We start from the raw sequence: 19,151 nt of genomic DNA on the forward strand, positions 1-19,151 counted from the left end.
CTCATCTCTGGTTTCACCACACAGAATAATTCAACATCCACATCGCATCAGTCTTCTCCCCCTGCTCCTAAACAAGACCCTGAGATACCCAAACACCTCCACTCAAAGCAGACTCCTCTCCAGGTAAACAGTGAGGTTGGCTCTCCAGGTGAGGTTGTATTTACCCATTTTTAAGACCAGGGGACTCATTTATCAAGCTTGTGTAGGAACAAAAACTGGCATACGCCAAATGTAGTCAACTTTTGGAATTTATGAAAACCAAACTTGACGGAAAAATGTTCCTACCTCCACGCAAACTCTGACCCTCCCGTACACACAAAATCTAGCAAAATGGGAAACGGCGACACCAACAGTCCAGAATAAAATCAAGGAAATGCTGTGAAATATGAGACATTTCTGTACAATCCACTATTACTTTTCACACCACATGTTAGATATTAAAGCTTTTTGCAGAAATAAATAACGATGCACATTTGATATTAATTCTTCTAAGAGCGCACGTTTGGGAAAAAAAAAACAGGATTTTCAGGAAAACGGGAGATAATATTAATAAGAACCTCAACCACTAAAACATGTTCTGTCATTGTGAAACAAAACTTCCATGTTATAAAATCCATCCAGATAAATAAGGAGCCAGTCTGCTGCCAGCATGTAGCCGTCAGTCTGGAAAGTAGCTTTGGTCCTTCATTCCAGCAGAGCAGGACCAGACTGGAGGCTGGAGGTCTAGAAGTGATGCTTCGCTAATGAAACACACAAGAGGAGGATTTCCTTTAATTTATCTATTCTTACACAATGATTTTTTTAATGTTGTCCTAATTTTGGTTCAGACGGTCTTTATTTCCTGGAACTCCTTGTCTACCTTGTTAATAGCGGTGATTGTGTCCCTCTGCACCGCCCACCCAGCTGGGGCACCCAGCAACTAGAAAGAAATTTTATTTAACACTAAATAAACTGCTACCAATCTCAGATGAATCTGTACATATTTATTTTATACATTAAAACGAATGACTAAATTACATCATTACTGTCATTTAGCAGACACTTTTCTCCAAAGCGAATCACCCATTTAAGATTTAAACTTCGGTTTCCCGTATGGGAGACGGATGCTCTACCGACTGGAATGTCCAGCCGCATGCCCAGCAAATAAACATTTTTACGTTTGTCAACGTGGTTTTCTGCTGTCGAGCCATCATAAAAATGATGTGATGAATATGTATTATTGACCATTTCTAGCCACCATGTGGGCGTGGGAAGGCGTTCCCTCACCTGCGCCCGCTTTAGAATTGATTCTGATTTATGAACAGAAACAGGTGTAGGATGTGCGTGCGCACACGTTGATAAATCTGAAAGTAGAAGTGCGCAGCATTTCCTTTTTGCGCAGCGGACGTCACCTGTAGTTTGCTTTGCTATGCACAGTTTGATAAATGAGGCCCCTGGTCTTGAAGCATGATTATTGATTTCTCCTAACTGTATGAAACAAACATTGATGATTAAAGCTCTAACCAGGTGACTTTAAACCAATATGGTAGTGCACAAAGAAAAGTAATAAGAGCTCAGGGCTCTGTTTGTAAACTCCTGGATAGAATAATGAAAAATTAAGCTGCTATAGCCGAATGGCTCAAAGCATTAATTATACAACAGAGTGTGTTAAATGAAAGAGCCTGCCCTCCATTAAAACCGTGGAGGATTTTGACAAAAATATAGCCCTGAAAGCTTCTCCCCTGACAGCCTCAGTGCTCTGATATTATATTCATTTAAATACATTTAAGCAGCCATGGAAACGCAAATCCATTGTATTTTCTGTTACACTTATTTCAGACCTATTTCCAGCTCTTAGACCTAGCTTTTTAATCAATAGTCATTTAGCTGAGAAATTAGTGACAGAAGCCTGGGGAAGCAGAGTTGCTGCAGAAGAGAGCAATGAGGGAAAATATGTGTGAAACTAAGCACAACTTTTATGAGGTAACTTTTCAGCTTCTCTTCAGATGGATAAATCCCGTTCAACTGTGTGTCACCTGGAATATGTTGGAGAGGTCTCGCAAGTTGAAGATGTAGTGGAACTTGACTGCAGTGGGGAGGAAGGTGGAGGAAACGCGCTGGTGTAGGTCCAGGGCTAACTGGACCAGGGTGGGGCAGCTCTTCTGCAGGATGCTGCTGAAGCCCTCTCCACTTAGGTGCTGAGTCAGAATGGAGCTGTAGATGGTGCTGAGGGCCTCGGCTCCAGGAAACGACAGGGCGAAGACGCAGAAGTGGCGCTGTGGAGGGGGGCAGAATGTAAAAGTGTCAGGAATAAGCATGTAGTTCCTCACTAATGTTGGCAAGGATCCTTTCACAGGAGTTTAAGTCTGTCTCTGGCAATCAGGTGTGACTTTTAAATGTCTCAGCCTGGTTGTCTCTGCATGTTTAAAGAAACTTAAAAGGAAACTTGTTTAAACACAACCCTGATTTAACGCTGCATGAAAAGTAGTTAAAGTGCAATTATTTATAATTCCTTTATTTGAATACTGTGAGGAGTCCTCAAGCTTGTTATGCTTACGTCTCTTTCTAACTGGGGTTGCAATAATCAGAATCAGTGCTTGCATGTGCTAAATAGACAGTTTGTTCACCATCAACATTTTCTTCATTAAATATAAGCCATTTTATATTTATAATACATAATTGTTGGCTTAAGTCCAAACTGAGAGCAGCATTTTGCAGAAAGATTTTACTTTACTCAAACGTCACTTTGTTTTTCAGTCTGCATGCTTTTCATGTTAAATTGTTAATTTTGGTTCAACATTTGAAGGTAGATTTTCATACATTGCCGTCTTTTTGTGTTTCTTTTATAAAATAAAACAGAAATTAAACTGTGTTCCAAGTTATTTTGCATATGTTGTTGTTGTTCATTTCTACTAAATAATCAATGACAGAAAATGTGATCATTTGTCAAAAATGATATTAGGTTAAAAATAATCTGGACTTTATTGAACAAAACTGCCAACGATGAAAACAGCTTTTATTTTATGTGCCAATCACTAAAACTCCAGTGTTCCAAATCATTAAATAGTTTGTAAAGAACTGAAAATGTTCACATGTGTGATTTGTTGTTTTTTTTTGTTTGTTTGTTTGTTTTGTTTTTGTAATTATGTTGGAGATAATTTTTCTAAAATAAATTTATAAATAACATGTTTCCAGATGCAGTTTCATGTTAACAAGGAGTCCTTCTCTGATATCACCATAAAAGGGCAAGAAGAGAAATCGTTTCACCGGAAGCTTTGCTGTTGTGCTCTGCATGTAGACCAAAACTTGGCACCATGAGCCACACCTCCCTCTACCTCCCCCCCCCCCCCCACCCCAAAGCACCTCGTCTGTGAACGAAAGTGCAAACACGCTGAGCAAAACAACACCAGCATTTCATCGAACATGTTGAAGTAACTTCTAATGTTTATGTTGTTATTTACTGTCCAGGAGAAGAAGAGCTAGCTCTGAGTCAAAGTGTAGCTTCTTTAGCTCTTGCAGTGCTCTTGTCTTTAGAAACATCAGGCCAGTGTTAATCCAGGTTCATCTGTTTCTCACTGAGGAGACCAGAATTTCCTCCCAAAGTTGCTCTTGAGAATCTGCTGCCCCCCACCCTCATAACAGGAGGGTTGAAGTCCCCGTGAGTTTTTCTCTCTTTGTATCCATGTCAGCCAAAGATTCTGCTGGTATTCCTGCATCATGGGATGGAACATTGTCTTTACTTCCTTTTATACCACAGCAGGAAATGCAGTAAGAAACTGGACGGATTTATCAGAGACCACCATAAAGGTTCCTACCATCTCACTCCATATTATTCCATCCAAAACCATCAGTCCACCACCACCCTGCTGATGTAGCAGCCTTGTTAGGACATGGTGGACATCCACTAACCTCCACCCATCTAGACCATCCACACCTCCATCCATCTGGACCATCCAGACCTCCACCCATCTAGACCATCCACACCTCCATCTATCTGGACCAACCAGACATCCATCCATCTGGACCATCCAGACCTCCATCCATCTGGACCATCCAGACCTCCACCCATCTAGACCATCCACACCTCCATCTATCTGGACCAACCAGACCTCCATCCATCTGGACCATCCAGACCTCCATCCATCTGGACCATCCAGTGTAACATGGTTTTCAGAGAATAAATCAGCTAGAAAACTAATCTTTGTGTATTTCTGAGTCACTGCCAACGTTTCTCTGTGTGATCATTGGTTAACGGAGGTCCAGATACAGGTTTATGTACAACTGAAGCCTCTGGAGGATCCTGATGGAGAGGTTCACCAGCAGCTTCAGATACCTGCTGCTGCTCTCTGCATACGATGCATTTTCCTGATTGACTTTCCTTGTTATGTTTTGTTATTGAACAAACCTGTTTGCTCTCTAAATCACACACATCACACCCATCTGATTGAAGTCTTCCTAAAATGTCTGCTTTCATTCCGCTCACAAGCCTTGAACTATTTTCTCTCCAGGCTGCAGGGAAACTGGGGCTGTCTTAATAACCTAGAACAACCTCCTTCAGTAGTTTCACCTGGAAACTAAAGATCAAACCTGTCTGAGATTATCAGTGGCCTGAACAGACACAAGATAACAACACAAGATAAATTTAACAGAGAAAAACTAAAACCCACATGTTGCATTACCTGAAACCCTACAGTGTATAAAGGAACCTTGTCTCTGCAGCTTTCTGTTTTTGTTTCTTCCAGGTAAAAAAAAAAAACTCTTCTTCAACATGAGGAACAGTATCATAGCCCAAACATATTCTTCAGTGTCAAGTGAGAGCCTCACCCTGCTCTCTCTAAGGTTAAAAGCATTGATACTGTTCATTCTGGGAATAGAAGAAAGAAGAAAAACGTCTGAATCTTAGCCAAGCTTCTAACTTCATCCTCTCATCTACTACTTCAACTGTTTTCCACAAGAAATGTTTAAACATTCCAGGTGAGAGATTTTCTTTTTGCAAACATCCCTGAATTCCCCGTCAGGCTGTCTGATGCAGCCTCACCTGACTGTGAGCTTGGCGTGCTGCCCATCCACAAAGCAAACATTTCCCTTTTGTATGAGGCAAAGTTGCCTTGATGAGCCAGGCCATCAATTAGATGCAAGCAACAAAGAAATCCACTGACTGTCAGGAGACACGCTGCTGGAATTCTGATTCAGCTGTAGTCTCAGCCTAAGAATGAGGAAAACGTCTCTTAAGGTTGAAGTATTTATGAAAGTTGCATCTTTTACATACATCCATTTTTCATCACATCATCCTGGTCTGAGATACAGGTTTCCTTCAAATCAAACTTTTCTACAATACTAAAATGCAACATCCTGACCTCAATAAATAAACCTTACTGTCAACTCAAGGGTCACTTTATCAGGTCTGCCTTCTAGTACCAGGTTAGACCTCCTTTTCCTTCAGAACTGCTTTAATTCTTGATGTGATAGATTCAACAAGATGGTGGAAACCTTCCTCAGAGGTTTTGCTCCATATCTACATGACAGCATCACACAGTTGCTGCAGGTTTGTCGGCTGCATCCATGATGAGAATCTCCCGTTCCACCACATCCCAAAGCTGCTCTACTGGACTGAGATCTGGTGGCTGTGGAGGCCGTTGGAGTCCAGTGAACTCATCGTCATGTTCTAGAAAGCAGGTGGAGATGATCTGAGCTTTGTGACATGGTGCATTATCCTGCTGGAAGTAGCATCAGAAGATGCTCCACTGTGGTCATAAAGGGATGGACATGGTCAGCAACAATACTCAGGTAGGCTGTGCTGGTTAAACCAGACCACGTTGGTACTAAGGGGCCCAAAGTGGGACAAGGAAACCCCCCCGACACCAGCAGCAGCCTGAAGCGTTGATCCAAGGCAGGATTGATCCATGTTTTCATGATGTTTCCAGCAGATTCTGAGCCGAGCACCTGAATGTGGAGCTGAAATGGAGACTCATCAGACCAGCAACGCTTCTCCATCTTCTGTTGTCCAGTGTTGGTGAGTGTGTGTGAATTGTAGCCTCAGTTTCCTGTTCTTAGCTGACAGGAGACACCCGGTGTGTCTTCTGCTGCTGTAGTTCATCTGCTTCAAGTTTGGACGTGTTGTGTGTTCAGAGATGATGTTCTGCAGATCTTGGTTGGAACTAGTGCTTATTGGACTTCCTGCTGCCTTTCTACATGACTAAATGTGTTGAGTTGCTTCCCTGTGATTGGTTGATTAGATATTTGTGGTAACTGGCAGCTGAACAGGTGGAGCTAATAAAGTGGTCGGTGAGTGTATGAATGTCACGTTGTGGGGTCAACAAACAAACCTGTGGTTAAATGAATACTATAACACACAGTGTAATTTTGCCAGTAAAGAGTAACTGAGCCTCTTTAAAGATCAGACTCCTTCAGCTTCTCCATCATCATCCTCACAACTACCGAAACCAAGAAAGCCACATGAACAGTTGTAGAAAGTGATTTTTTTCCTCATATATTAGATCAGTTCTGTCTGTGATATGAATGAGAATTAATTAGCTACCACCCTCAGGGAAACCACTGCAATTTTCTGAATGCAGAGCTATAATATGTTGAGTAAAGGGACATTCATTTTTCCACAAAGTTTTGTCAAAATCTAATTAGCTGTGCATGAATGGCCACACCAGTGAAGGGGCAAATTAAAAGAGGCCATCACTTTCTCACCACGTGTTTTGTTGCTTTCTATGCATGCAAACAAGAACTAAAGTTCACATCTGAAACAGTTATTCACACAAACAGAAGCCTCTGCAACCGAAAAGCCTTGTTTAGAGTTAAGTTTTTACCTTGTTGCTCAACTACATCCCACTGAGACACGTTTCATCATACCTGCCCATTGGCTAGTATAACACACCCGTGATAAAGAATAACTGCTTCATAGACTGCAATCTTTAATCAGCTCCTTGTGCTCAATCATGTGACTTTTGCAGGCTCACATACATCTGGTGAGGGAGTGTTTTCAAAGTTTAAAGGGAAAAAGGTTTGGGCACAAATACCTTAAAAAAAGCTGAGGAATGTAATGTCATAGATCCTGACATGTTATCCAAGAAAGATTTAAGCTTTGAATTAGAAAAATACGTCAGTAAGAACCCTGGTCTACATTCTTTATAGCACCCAGTCTGTGTTGTCATCATTCTCATCCCGTGACATCCTGAAGAATGAGAAGATGTCAAAATTAGCTCAACTCCTGTGTTGTTGTCAGCTTCTTACTTGACATCAGCTACGGCTTTTATCATCACCATGAACTTTAATTTAGCCACAACATAACAGAAGCTAACAGAGAAGGACCCTAACCAACAGAAGTAAAGTGATTCATGAATCTTAATATCTGTGAATGTCTTTATAACAGGGTGTAAATAAAGTTTGACCACAATATGATATATCATCACTAAGGATGTCACAATTATAGATTTTCTTTGTATGATTATTGGGAAAGAAATAATCACAATTTTATGATAATTGTAACTAATTAAACATTAGCACTGTGTGAAATCACATGAACACTCCCTGCAGATCTTTCAGTTTTATTCATTTCTGTCATTTGATGCCAACATAACAAAATAATATAGAAGTAAAGTAAACAAGAAGTCTGATTCCAACCAAATCTCCTCTGCTCTGTGCGGAATAAATAAATTGTACATATTAACTCTGGATTTCTCTCAGAGAAAACAGATGAAAAGGCTACAGCACCTGTACCTGGACTTGGGAGGCTTCTTTTTGAAACTACATCATAAAAATGGTTTTGAACATTTCTTTAGAAGCCCAGAAAAACATCTAGCTAGCTTTGACTTCCAGCTGTTCTTTAGCAGAATAGCTGCTGTTTGACATAAATAATACTGGAGGAAATAAAGAAACAAGACCACATATCTGGAATTTAAATCTGTTTCTTCTACGAACCATTCCACACTGACGACTAAAAGGCATCGACCTCACGCTGAGCCGGTTATGTTTGAACAGCAAAACTATCCATCAAAATAGACTTTGGTTTTTCTCATCTCGTATTATGTAACGTTCAGTGATGCTGCTGATCCTGTCATGTTGCTGTAAGTCCAGTCAGTCGTAAATAATTACAAACCTGCAAATGACATGATGACGTTTAAAACGTCTAAAAGGAAAAGACCAAAAACAAACATTCAGGTGGAATAAGACAGATGAATAAAGACTTTCTTCTTTGGTCATTATCTCTCTGGAGAGATCTGTTCGTGGAGCAGGATAGGTGCATGGACTTCATATACAAATAAAGGTGAGACCACAAATGGACGTCTTCTGTTAAAAAAAACAGGTTAGACTAAAAATAAATAAATAAACAAATATCTGAAAACAAAAGTTTGACCTTAAGTGAATTACTCATTTTCTTGTTATCCTCTTGAAGAGCAGCCTGTATCAAAATTAAATAAATCACCAGAATTTCAAGTTTTTAAAACAACTAAGCATTTAACTGAGGATCGAAACTGAATTTGTGTTCAGGTCTCTATCCCTTAATTTGTTTAGAATGAAAATTAATTGTTTAGAACACATGAAGGGAGCAGATTTGCTCTGTTCATCATCTCCTGTTGCTATAATAGAAAGATTATTTCTAGGCCAAATATGTTCCAGTTTGTGTGTGAGTGAGAGAGCAGAACGCTGATGAGATATGAAACATTTTCAGTGGTCAATATGCTGCCATTTGAATAGATATTGAGTTCTTACAATTCAAGTGCTTCACCGGCCACGAACCTCACCGCACGTCACAGGCCGCAAGCATTTCCTCCTTTCACCGAAACTTTTTTATAACATACTTTACAGGCTGGTGAGCCGCCCTCTGCAATTACACCTTGGTCATTTTTCTTTCTCAGTAACAAAATAAAAACAAGGATGACTTAATCTGTTTGTTTGAAGGGAATAACACTTCTTGATGTACTTTCCTACTGGGGCAGCCTCTTCTGCAACTTGCACCGAACAAAGCAACACAAGCGGCAACATGTGGATGTGCCGTTTTAGTTTAAGTTGCTCTGATATGGTTCAGACAGAATCTGTTATGGAAAGTGACAATACGGAGGTATATTTACAATTATTTAATTGTGGTGCTTAATGATGCAATCGTACACTCCTTCTGTATAACCAAATCATTCTTCAGAAATTTCCACCCTCATCTGGACACAGCTGCACATGAGCACATTATGAAAACATGTAAAAATGTACAAAAATCATTTAAATGTATAGGCTTCATATGACTACAGATCAGCATGTAATAGTGCTTAATTTCATAATTAATTATAATTCTGTTTATTTAAAAATAAAGCATAATACATTGGTGAAGATAAGACTGGTTGTGGTATTGTGTGTGATGAGGTTGAGCTCATATCACCTCATCTGTGGATTGTAGAACTCATGGACTCAATGTGCAGGCAGAATATCTGGAATCTGGTCTGAGTGTGTTTATACCTGCAGACGTGGATTAATGGTGAAGCTGCCGGCTGTGGGGTTCATGCAGGACACGTACTGAACGTTGTGTATTTCTTTCAAAAGCAGCTTATTCCGGTCATACCTGCAGAACACACACAACCACACAGGAGGGAAAAAAATATATTTAACAGCTTTGCAAAACACAAAAACACCCACATATTGCTCAGACACAGACCCCTTCCCCAAGCTTTTGCTGATATGGATGCCTCAGCTCCCACTTAAGCTGGCGTGGCTCAGCAGCCTCCTTCTCCCTCTCAATTTCATACCTGAAATCCTCCTAGCATATCTCTAATGGGCTGACCGTGTCTAAGCCAGTCAGCCGTTGTCTGACGCACTGGAACCATGTTCAAAATGGCCTCACTGTGTCAGACAGATGAGCAACAAAATCCTTGTTAAAGGGGAAAATCACACACCCTGCTTCCACCTCTGACTTTTGACACTAATAAAAGTCCTAGAATGTTGATACTCAGGCGAGAATGTTAAATGGAAGGTGTTTTCAGTGGACATGCTGCATTTTTTTTACCATCTACATAATCCTTTTCCATAATTATACACACAAATCTGACATCTCAGAAAATGATTCTCTTCCAAACAGCTCAGGTTTGCATCCATGTTTAAACATACGTGTTTTGTAGCTGAATGCTAAATAACACATTCTTACCAGTGGCTGTAGTCCATGTGTTGGCGTATGAGTGTGTGAGGTTGGACTGTGCCATATGCATCCACCTCGGGCATATTCATGTCATCTATGAAGTAGATCAGTCTTCTGCTGCCTGGAGGTCCGTAGTTTCGGCCCGCTTTCTTCTCCAGGGGCTTTTCCAGCACAGCTGTGTGGGAGATGAGTGACAGAGTGATGAGGATGAGCAGAAATGTGGGGAAGCTGCATTTATGAAGCACTTCAGTGCTGAAGAGTCAGGGATCGATGTTTGGTCGCTTGATTTAAACACAAGGACACTAAACACATTTTTCTTTTGCCTTTAATGTCTTTAAATAATATTCACATACACAACAGTGTAGATGACATCAATCACTTCAGCTCAACAACTAACCACCCAGATGCATGCACACAGTGTCACAGGTGGACATTTTTCATATTATGGCTTTACAAGCAAAATTGCTTGGGAACCACTGAGGCAGGCGATGGTGCAGCCTGAGACATGACTGTGAAGAAAACAGGACGTTTTATTGCTGTTTTATTGGCATTATACAGTGGTTAGGTTAGGAGAGCCAAACTGAAAATCATCACCCATATTTATCTATTTTAGAGTCCAATCAAGTTTATTCTAAAGCTTACTGGTTTAATTTCAGTTTAATTACAATTAGCCTGAGTAAGTAGTGTTACTGCCTGGAGAAACAAGCAATGTGGTTAAGCTTTTAAGAGAAGATTAATAACGTGGCTAATGATCTGTTTTGGTCATGTAAAATTGTTTCTATGCTGGAAAACCTCTATGTGTATTAACATGAGCAGAAAGAAGATGCATATCTTCTGGGAAAAGTGCCAACAGACCAGCGTTCTGCTGCTGCTGAACATGTCCAGCTGTGGCTCGCCTTCTTCCTACCTTGAAGCATAGCTGATGTGGTGTAATAGTTAAAGGGGACATTTTTGACCAGGTATTTCTCAGGGTCAAGCGATCCGAACTTGTCCCCGACCAGAACGGACTTCCCCGTGCCAGCATTCCCAACCAGCATTACTGGCCTGCAGCGTTCCAGGAGGCGGTCCATGAAGTAACGAACCCGAATAGTCTCTGTGGTGTGGACCAGACACGCCTGCACAGAAGACACAACAGAGAAACCCTGATCATTTACAGTGCATTGAATTAATCTTTTATGGATACAAAAAACAAAATCCTAACCCAATAATTAAATATGCTAAAGTTGATGACTTTGAGAGTCTGACATCACACACGTAATCAAGAAATTTATTAAAAATCCTGTTGCGTATAATTTGGCATGTCCTCTAGGTTCACTACTTTCAGTTCAGAAAGCTGCACTATGTAACTTTTCAGCCTTAAAACTCCATGCTTTAGACTCATTTTGATGGCATGCTAACATTTATTCAATGAATTCTTGAAGCCATCATTGCCCTGACGCATTTGTGGCATCAGACTTCGTTTACCCCGCCCGGCGCTTTGTAGCACTGCATCCCACGCCAGAAACTGGAGATCAACAAATTTGGAATGCATGTCATTGCAAATTCATAGAAGAAACTCAAGAGGACATTGATGGAGGAAGAGAGGAAAAGTAGAGAAAGTCACAGAGCAAGAGCTAAAACATGCTGACAAGAGTCAGCATCAGACTGACTTTTACTGATTGGAGAGATCTCCGAGAAGAGACAGGATATAGATGAATAAGTCTTCATTAGGGGCACCAAAGTTCAGTTGTGTTGCTTGAAGGAATAATATTTAAAATGGTTACCTAAAAAATATTATTATGCCAATTAATTTCCTTTGAAAAAAAGTTGGATTTTGTTTTAAGTTCCCATAAAACGTCCAGATATATAATTATTTTTAGTCATGTTTTAGAGGGTAATATACTTTTAAATTTAAAGGTGCAAAACACATCAAATTTGCATTTTCATTGCTTCGGTTTACATAAGGTCAAGCCGGTGATTCTGGGATTTGGAGACAAAATGAAAATGCTCAGGCCCTGTTTCATTTCATTTATTAGTTTATTTGATAGGGACATAGACATGTTCATTAACATGCACTATTAACAGATGTAAACATGTTGGATTATAGCTATCAAGCCAACTTGCATCCCTAGTCTTATCCACAGCTGTTGTGTTGAGTGGTTCCCTAAAAAGAAACTAAAAGAAGATATAAAAACCTTCTTTAATTTTTTATCTTTTAATCCTGACGTTACACCAGTAAACCTTTAGGTTATTTACATAACCCTGGTTCTCTGAGTAATATGAGCAAGATGTCTCACTATGGGATGCAAGCCTCTCTGCAGCCCTCAGAAGCCTTAATCTCATTACGCCAACCCAGATTGGCTGATGAACGTGTGAACGTATCCATCCACATCATGTAGTGCCATCTGCCTAAAATAGCTCACGCGGAGGGACCAACTCACTCAAGATAAGCACCTCTTCTCACTCGCCCCAGCAAGAAGGGTTGTCTGGTAAGACATCTTACTCATATTATGTAAATAACCTAAATTTCTCTTTCATAATGTTCCACTCGATGTCTAACTATGGAATGTGGTAGCTCCCGTATTGCTAGACAAGCTTATCTAGCGTCCACCAACCCACAGGGAAAAGAACTCCGATCCGATCAGGACAGCAAAACTGCGCGTGCCACGCACGGAGCAGAGATGTCCAGCATATAGAGAAGGAGCTTTATCCTCCTGTGCATCCACGTCTGGGATAACAACGCAGCGACGGGTGCACCGCTGCCACATCCCGGAAGAGGCAACTGCCTTCCACTGGAGAGCAGCAGGTGCCGCCACCGAGCTGTTCATTTTTATGGTTCTGGCTTTTTTTATTAGCTGAGCCCTCGGCCTTTGGTCTGGATGCTGCAGCGGAACACATTTTAATTCTTTCCAACAGAACAATGTGTGTGTGTGCTTGTGGACGTTTGAGAGGGGCAACTGCCAAAACCTCTACTGACAAATGTCCGTTCCTCTCCCCATGCTCTGGCACGGTCTGTGGCAGCTGGGAGATGAGGATGTGGGGAATCCCAGGATGCACGCTTGGAAGCCAAACAGGTGGAGCTAGAGAACGAGGAACATCTAGCAGCACTGGCAAGATGTGGGGCTTTCAGGCCACCCGCTTTATATTCTTGGCCTGAAAGGTAGCAGCTTGCGCGGATGGAGCCGGCGGGGCTGTAACAGGAGACAAGGGCTCCTTGGTCCAGCTGGCCCGACCGGGCAGAGGAGGCGAGGTGGACTGGAGCCTTGGCTGTTTGTGTATCTTGAAATGCGAGACCTGAGACACAGCTGGCATGAAGGTTTTGTGCTGCACAGGCGGAGAGGGAGCAGGAGGCTTCTGAGGGAGGCAGAGCTGGAGAGCTTTATCCTCCTTCTTCTTGGCTTCACAACGCCATTGCATTGAGGCCAACACAGAGCCAAAAATCCCCTCTTGGACAATGGGCTTGTTCAGCATCTCATCCTTCTCCCTATCCGACAGGTTGGCGAGGTTGAGCCACCATGTCCATTCCTGTAGCACCATAGTTCCCAGTGCTCTGCTCTGCCTGTGGCCTGAACCGCACAGGGTTGGACGGGGAGACATTGATCGGTGATGACAGGTATCTCCTCCTACATTGCTGGGTCCTGTGTTTGCCCAAAATCCTCGCACAACTCGGATTGGTAAGCAGTGAGCAGGAAGAGGACATTGAGTACCCGGGCCGAAAGCGCCGCTGCCTTATAAGCCTTCTTGGTCAGGGCCGACTAAAAATGGTCAGACTTAGATGGCAGGCTGGGACTCCTGGCGGACACTGCCGACAGCCGGGGGTGAAGGTGGGCTGCAACGAGTGGCTCCATCGGAGGCATGCGGAGCAGGCCCAGGCCCTCCATCGCCTCACAATCGAGGGAAGTACCACCTCATCTAGCAGCTCAGGGAAGACGGGGAGAAGTTGCTTCGTTGCATTCTTGGCCAAGGGCAATCTCTTCCCTTCATAGCGGAATCTGATGGTCTCAGCGACAACTGCGGGCCAGGGGACAGCCAGTCGGGCAGCAGCGCGTTTACACATGTCGAGCAGGTCCGAGCTGGGGAGGGGAGAAGCTCTTGTGCCACACTCGTCTCCATCCCGAGAATCAACGGAAGCTGCATGCTGTGCAGCATGGGTAGGAGTAATGAAGACATCGTCCTCCTCTTCATCCTCTGAAATGAGGAGGTGTGAGGCGACATCTTCGTCTTCCCCGTAGTCCAAGTCCAGGACATCTTCCTCTGGCGGGGGGTCCGCAGCTACGTTGAGCTGGAAGCCAAGCTGGCGCCAGCCTCTGGTACCACCATCGCAGCAGCCCCCTTCTCCTTCTCTTCGACCTCTGCACCGGCGGACGGGAGATAGGGGTCCTGTCCAGACAGGCTAACCTGGCGGGCTATCCGTCTGTTGAGACTCTTAACGGTGAACACCGAACACCGAGCTGGGAACACTGATGGCCAGTCGAACGTGTTTCAGCCCCAGGCAACTTGAGCAGACCTGGTGTGGTTCTCTGCTTGATATTTTATTCCTGCAGGGACAGGGACGAGCCCCGGAGTCTCCGAGCCCTCTGGTATGAGGGGTTTTAGCCTCCATTCCTCGCAAGCTGACCAAAAGAGCCAAGAGTCCAAGCTAGGTAGTGCTCAGCGATCGAAGCCAAAGAACAGTTAAGCTAGCTAGCCGTGGACGCGAGATATGCTCCGAGTGAGAAGAGGTTTTTGAATGAGTTGGTCCGTCCGCATGAGCTATTTAAGGCAGAAAGCACTACGTGATGCGGACGAACACATTCACATGTTCATCAGCCAATCAGGGTTGGCGTAATGAGATTAATGCTTCTGAGGGCTGCAGAGAGGCTTGCATCCCATAGTGAGACATCGAGCGGAATATTATTAAAGAGAACCGGATGTTAACCCCTTAATTCCTGGAAGCGGAGGGTGCAGGTGCAAGCGGTTAAGCTAAACAGTAAAGCTAAGAATCCATCCATCCATCCATGGATGGAAGTTATTGGGCATATTGTGAATATTCATCTCTCCTCACAATCTATTCTACAGTCATCAGCTGTGAGATTCTAATCCTGCTTTCTGTCTGTTCACCTGATGGCTGATAAACAAAATCTTCAAATTTGCCCACATGTGGGCAGTTACTTGGGTCCAGAGCTCTGGGAGATTTAAGGTTATGCACGGTAGTTTAGCTGTTCGTAGAACTGAGCTCTGCTGTATCTCAGGTCTCTGATGGTGTTCCTGTGATCTGTCTTAGCTCTATTTTTTCTATTTTTCCCTCTTCTTGATGTTGCTGCTTTTAAGGGTTTCACTTTATCTATCAACTCTGTCTTCTTCTGCAGCTTATCAACCTGCTTGATTTCCAGTTGGTTAGCCGTCACCACTTTATCAGTCTGGATCTGGAAGTCCCACAGGACCTAAGCTTAGATGTTCTTGTACAGTATTCCACCCACCTGGTTACGATACTCCATGTCAGCCTTACCTGCCCACATCTTCCTACTATGCCCCGGACTGGGTCAGAGACCTCAATGTACATCCTGCAGCTGGGGTCCTGTCTGGTTTGGTAAACCCCGGCCTGTTGTTCGTGTTGTTGTGTGGCCATAATCAGAGCCTTTGTGCTGCCTTTCAGACCGGACCTCTAGACACTGATAACATTTTAATCTGTCAGTGGTGCTTCCATGCTGGTTCCACCTCTTCTTCCTTTCACATGCTGGTTTTCGAATGCCTGAAGCATTCACCTGGCAGTTCATAACTGGGGCTAATCTTTCAGATGTGCTCATGGATCTTTGACATTTTATAGCTGTATAGTGGCTCGGAAGATCTCTAACCCCCAATTTCCCTCCTTCCACTTAGTGTACAGTGTCAGGGTGCTGGACTTGGGGTATTGGAAATGGGACCTGTTAATCTGGATGTAAATAAACTGTAATATGTGATGTCTTTTTTACTACTGTACATGTTAGATCGATTCTAAAGATAAGTAAATAAAAAAGAAAAACTCTGTCTGTGTTTGAGCACACAGCTCTGAAGATGCTAAGTTGTGGTTTTATTGGAGGACATTGACAGAAACACACATGTCACTCAGGTCAGTTTCTTTCTTTGTTTTTGGCCATTATAAATAAAACCTTTAGCCCACATTTTCACCTGCAAATGTTTTCCCTTTTACCTTCTTAATCAAAGTTTCATGTCTTATTTAAAAGAGCCCCATGTTTACAAATTAGCGGGTGATGTTGTTATGGTCATATCCGTCAACTTGGGTGGGACCGGGTTTAACTGAAGAACAGGAAGTACCTGAAGGGGCATATCTGCATCCATTTCAAACTTGGGCACCATCTTGGTCCAGGGTTCAAACTTCTTGCTCTCCGGGTCGATGTAGTAATCAAACACGGTGCCCTGAGACGGGAACTTGATGGTTTTGAACTCGGCGACCCACCACTTGCTGAACTCGGTTCTGTAGTCAACCAGCTGCACTCACACAGAGCACACACGCAGAGACACAGTGTATGGTCAATATCATAAAATGACTTTCTCTTTGCTTTTTCTCCTCCATACAGGAGCTATAGATCTGTAATGTGAGCACAAACCAGAGAACAAATAAATGGTGGTGACACACAGATAGAGATACAGCAGCTGAAGGGTAGAAAATGAGAGCTGGCAGAGCCATCTATCCATCCATGTGATTCAGACGGCGAAGAAGCTTCATCTCCTGCTGGCTGGCAGTTCCTTGCCTTCCTCTCTTCCTTCCAACACCTCCATACCTGTCTCCTCTATTCACTACCAACTCTCCAGTCAATAAAACCACTTAGCATTTAAATGCATCTGTGATGGGAAAATAAAGTGGAGTACATTTGTACCAAGGGGAAAGCAGTTTTATCCCATAACTTAGATGGACGCGCTTACAGTACAGCACTAACCGGATTGCTAAGCAACTGCTGGTCGCTCTCCTGCTGATTTAAATTCAGCCAGCCAGTGTGTTGCTGAGCGGGAATGCAGTCCGCTTCATTTCCAGATGGAGATCTTACACTTTTTTCTTTAAAAGAAGAAAACTTTCCACTTCTTCAACTGAAATAACACTGAAATGATTTTCCATAAATAGAGACACAAAGTTAAGAGAGCCGTCGGGGCTCCGATAATGAAAGCGCAAGAACCCTCTTTGAGAGACGAGTTATGAGGCAAGGAAAGGAAAAAAGATCTGCTCTCCTACCCCCCCCCGACCCACCCACCCAGCCTTTTTGCAACCACTTAGTAACCGTCTCACATGCCCAGAGGCCCATGCAGTACCTGGTCCTGGAACAAGGCTCCCCCAAAGGCCCAGACCACAGCAAAGACAAAATAGAGCTCATAAAGGTCTTTGGCACAGTCTGGTGGTGTGTTTTCTGGAATCAGAAGACACTCCAGCAGGTAGCACAGCATCTGGACCAGACTGGGGTCAGGGATGGGGATGATCTTCTTAAACCTGAGCAAAGAGAAATAAATTAAATCTCAGAATCCAATTTGTGCTAACAAAAAAGGGAGCTCTGATTTCCTTTTCTGTCAGAATGTGTCACGTTATTTTGCAGATGTATCAGAACAAACAGCTTCTTTACACCAAAAGAATTTTAATTACTTCCGTGGAACCAGATGACAAATTTATGAGCTGTGATATTGTGGTACATTTTTGAAATATTTCTGATGACAATGCGTTCCTCCCTCTTCTGCTTCCTGTTGTTTGCTTCAGTGGTGATGATGATGATGGAGGTGTTGGAGGATGCAGAATGCAGGATAACATCCAGTTTTTCTGAGTCAGTCCCTGTGGGTCTAACACACCCACTTATCACAGTTCCTCCCCGTTAATGTCGCACCCCTAACATCCTACGTCAACAACACAACAACAAGTGCTTCCTGTCTTGGAACGGAGTAACTCGGCATCTGCGTTACCTCAATCTGAGAGCGTCCAGGCAAGTGGGAAGGTATTTGTCAAACAGTATGGTCAGGTTGGCCTTCTCAGATTGGACTTCCCTCCTGTCAATCCAGCTGGAAACCTGTGGGCTCCAACCGAGATCTGCTGGGTTTATGTACAGGATTCCTGGAAGGAGAAGCAAGCAGGACATGATGCCACATTTTCTGATCACAGCCAAGAAGAAAAGAAAACACCTTGATTAACCTTTTGGGTTCCTTGCAATATAATTTTAATTGATTCTCTGTTTTTCCTAAACAAGAGATGACAAAAAATAAAAAAACGATGCATGAAAACAAAAACTATGATAATCAATTAATAAAAATTAGAGTCAATCAGATCTAGTGTAAGTTGTGTAAAAAGTTAGGATGAGATCAAATCAGACCTAATTTTCTATGTGTGATTAAAACATTTGATCTACCTCAGGAAGACCATACAAAATAGCTCTGATATGCTCTCATTAAACTAATGCAACAAAATGTTAACACCTGGGAGAGAGAACATCAGACACATTTCACATTTAATTTAAAGCAAAACAAGATGCTTAACTGTATGGAACAAATATCACTGGTGAAAACAAATCTGAAGCAACTTTGCTGACCTCGATATCCACGCAAAGCGATGCATGCTATAGCTAATGTTATATCATGAGCTAGGGATGCTTTGATAAGGCTGTGAACTTAAAGAGATGCTTTTAAGCTATTTTGACTTTTTTTTATCTTTCTACAGTGTTATAGTGTAAAATGCTTATCAGGCATTTTTCTTTATCACATAAACGCATGTTTAAGTTTTTCAATGTGACTCTACATTCAGTTTTCATGGTGCTGAAAGGTTGCGGAGGTGTTCACTCTCATTTTTGGGTCTGATTTGGGCTTGAACATGTTTGGCTCTATGTTTTGTGTTGACATTGTTTACTGAGTATTTATATTACTTCGGTTCTGCCGGTGTTTTCTATGACAAAAACAGTGCACAGTCCCAACTACTCGCAGCAGTTGACCAAACGTAGGCAGAGGCGATGTTGAGAAACTACGCTTCTGGACATGGATTACGCAAGTATTTGGTGGGCCAAAAATGGTTACAATAGGCAAGGCCAAATTTGTTTTGCAAACAGTTTTGCTATGGGAA

General features: G+C 42.6%; 1 protein-coding gene across 3 annotated transcripts in view; it reads right to left on the reverse strand.

Annotated features, from left to right (window-relative positions):
• Positions 1-19,151, reverse strand: part of LOC121632524 (dynein heavy chain 9, axonemal-like) — a 198,150-nt gene that overhangs the window by 103,782 nt on the left and 75,217 nt on the right. The window contains exons 34-40 of one of the 3 annotated variants that reach the window (XM_041974103.1): positions 18,008-18,155; positions 17,372-17,546; positions 16,382-16,555; positions 11,016-11,223; positions 10,118-10,283; positions 9,436-9,538; positions 2,016-2,255 (exon numbers count right to left, since the gene is read on the reverse strand). In XM_041974103.1, the coding sequence (XP_041830037.1) occupies positions 2,016-2,255; positions 9,436-9,538; positions 10,118-10,283; positions 11,016-11,223; positions 16,382-16,555; positions 17,372-17,546; positions 18,008-18,155 (1,214 nt within the window). Of the gene's footprint in view, positions 1-2,015; positions 2,256-9,096; positions 9,154-9,435; positions 9,539-10,117; positions 10,284-11,015; positions 11,224-16,381; positions 16,556-17,371; positions 17,547-18,007; positions 18,156-19,151 lie in introns of those variants that run through there. The other 2 variants (XM_041974102.1, XM_041974104.1) reach the window with 2 other exon arrangements.

Source organism: Melanotaenia boesemani, chromosome 21, assembly GCF_017639745.1.
Source record: "Melanotaenia boesemani isolate fMelBoe1 chromosome 21, fMelBoe1.pri, whole genome shotgun sequence".
Classification (NCBI taxonomy): Eukaryota; Metazoa; Chordata; class Actinopteri; order Atheriniformes; family Melanotaeniidae; genus Melanotaenia; species Melanotaenia boesemani.